The 2,369-nt window shown below is 37.2% G+C and overlaps 1 protein-coding gene across 1 annotated transcript; it reads right to left on the minus strand.

Moving 5' to 3' along the window:
* Nucleotides 1-1,241: 1,241 nt before the first annotated feature.
* Nucleotides 1,242-1,982, minus strand: LOC145120378 (uncharacterized). Its single transcript, XM_079056203.1, has one exon. The coding sequence runs from the start codon at nt 1,897-1,899 to the stop codon at nt 1,486-1,488; it is 414 nt and encodes a 137-aa protein (XP_078912329.1). The 5' UTR covers nt 1,900-1,982; the 3' UTR covers nt 1,242-1,485.
* Nucleotides 1,983-2,369: the final 387 nt, after the last annotated feature.

Here is a 2,369-nt window from a genome sequence, read left to right on the forward strand (position 1 = left end):
ATAAAGAAAGATATCATGGACGCGATCTCTAGGGCCTTCTTATGGGTTATATGGACGTACATGAACGGTTTGATCTTTAATAGCAAAGTGGAAAACCCTTCTCTTCTTGTTTTTGATGTCAAAGCTTTAGGGTTTTTTGGCTTAAAAATAGAGCTAAGTGGGGGAGATATTTGTCTTGGGACTCATGAGTTGATAACCCAATCTATTGCACTTGTAATTCCAACTTCTTGCTATTTATTAATAAAGTCCTGCTGTAAAAAAAAATCAAAAAGATAATATATAAGCAACATATAGAATTTTTTTTTTTATTGCACGTAGCAACAAAAGTCCCACCACAAATATATAGCATTTTGGAACGTGTAAAATGGCAGATTTATGTGTCATGTGTTTGCTATATAGAAATAAAAGTTTGGAATGAAATGTAACAAATATAATAGGATGAGCAAGCAATTCTTCCGTAAATCAGAAGTTACCCAAGATCACCAATTAATAATTTCAGTCACGAAAATGAACCTTTCATGCAAGTCACGCGTTCAGACAGTGCCACCTTGCTTTCGTCCTTATCTATGGATCTGAATTTTTCCAATTAAATTTAAAATACGATGCATTATCATTGTATACATATATCATAAATGTACATGAATATTTTCTTATTAGAAACTAATGCAGCTAATTATGAGTAAAAGGATGAATCCTATCAATGGCGGTTATGTCACAATAACCATCCCGGCCAATTCACACCCAGTGGTTAATTATCTCCTGACCTAAAATCATATTAAATGACACATGATCAGTGAAGCAACAACTAGTCCAAGGCTGGTCACAACCCATAACACATTGATCTACCTCTTAATTAACAAAGAAATTGTTATCGTTTAACGGATATAATTAATTAACCAGCTGGATATGGAGAAATTGTCCACATACGTGAAAGATTTTAATCTAATTCATCCAACAAAATTGATGCCGGTAAAAGATCTGATATGAAGTGCTTAAAAACCACAATAAATGAACAATTTCAGAACACAAATTACATTGGCCATATATAAATTATCTGTCCATACATTAATCAGACTGTTAATTTGCATGATTAATTAAATACTTAAAATTAAAAAATGTCATAAGTTACTCGCTAATTTTCATAAGCGGCCATACCGGTGTACCGTATATGATTCAAATCTTTGTTATATACAGAGACTATTCATTTCCGTGATATAGATTTGATTATTGATAAAACGAAAAGAGATAAATAGATGTATTAATCATAATATTAGAACCATAAAATATTGGAATCGCAATAGAGACGTAGAACAAGGCTACCACAAGTAACAACTCCCCATAACCCTGCACCTAACAACCATACCTTAAACTTAAACGGCCAAAAAGACAAACGGATGACATCGTACTAGAAAACTAGAGTAAAAACTGACATGCAATAATATGTGGTACGTACGTCCACTCCAATAACGGTAAAATCTAAAACAATTAAGGAACTATGATACCGCCACCGATTCCACCTCCTTTAACTAAGCCAACACCGCCGCCAAGACCACCAAGCCCAGCACCACCGACGCCACCTGCACCACCACCAATACCACTTGCACCGCCAAGACCGCCAAGCCCACTTGCACCACCAAGTCCACCGGTACCGCCGAGCCCACCAACACCACCAAGTGTTGGAATTACACCTCCACCAACACCAGCAAAGCCACCAACACCACCGAATGCTATGAAGTTCTTCTCGTCTTTAACACCAGCTCCTCCACTTGGTACGGTGGTAGTAGCTACATCAACGGTGGTGGGAGTCTTGTCACTCAGGGTGGTCGTGGGCATGTTTCTTGCATTGCTTTGCACAAAAAGTACAAGTGCACAGACTGCTACGAAGTACAACTTCACCATCTCTATCTCTCTCTCTCTCTCGCGCAAACACACACACTCACTAACACAGAAAAAACGAGGGGATGTTTTAGGTGATGGAAGGAGGTGGTGGAGGTGGCTATTTATGGAGAAAAGGAACGGTGGTGGACAGTTGTAATGGCTGAAAGAGTAAATTAACGAGGTGCATGGAATTAATGTACTTTGTTTTGGTTGTGTGAGGAATTGAATAGTGTTGCATGGAATCAGAGTTAGGTGGCGGGAGAAGTGTATGAAAAGAAGAGAAAATTTAAGATGGTGAGAGTCGTAAGTCAACACCTTGTTCTTTACGATAGCACCAGGGTGAGTTCATTGGGTACTTTGATATGTCTTTTTCATATAATCTTAAGAAAATTCGAGTTCGATTTGAAATATCAAAATTTCTTATTAAGATTGGGGTTGACCACACCTATTTTTTCTTTTACCTCTAATTGATTATTATTTTTTCTTGAAAA

The sequence above is a fragment of the Lactuca virosa genome, chromosome 6, assembly GCF_052849685.1.
Source record: "Lactuca virosa cultivar CGN04683 chromosome 6, Lactuca_virosa_CGN04683_v6, whole genome shotgun sequence".
Classification (NCBI taxonomy): domain Eukaryota; kingdom Viridiplantae; phylum Streptophyta; class Magnoliopsida; order Asterales; family Asteraceae; genus Lactuca; species Lactuca virosa.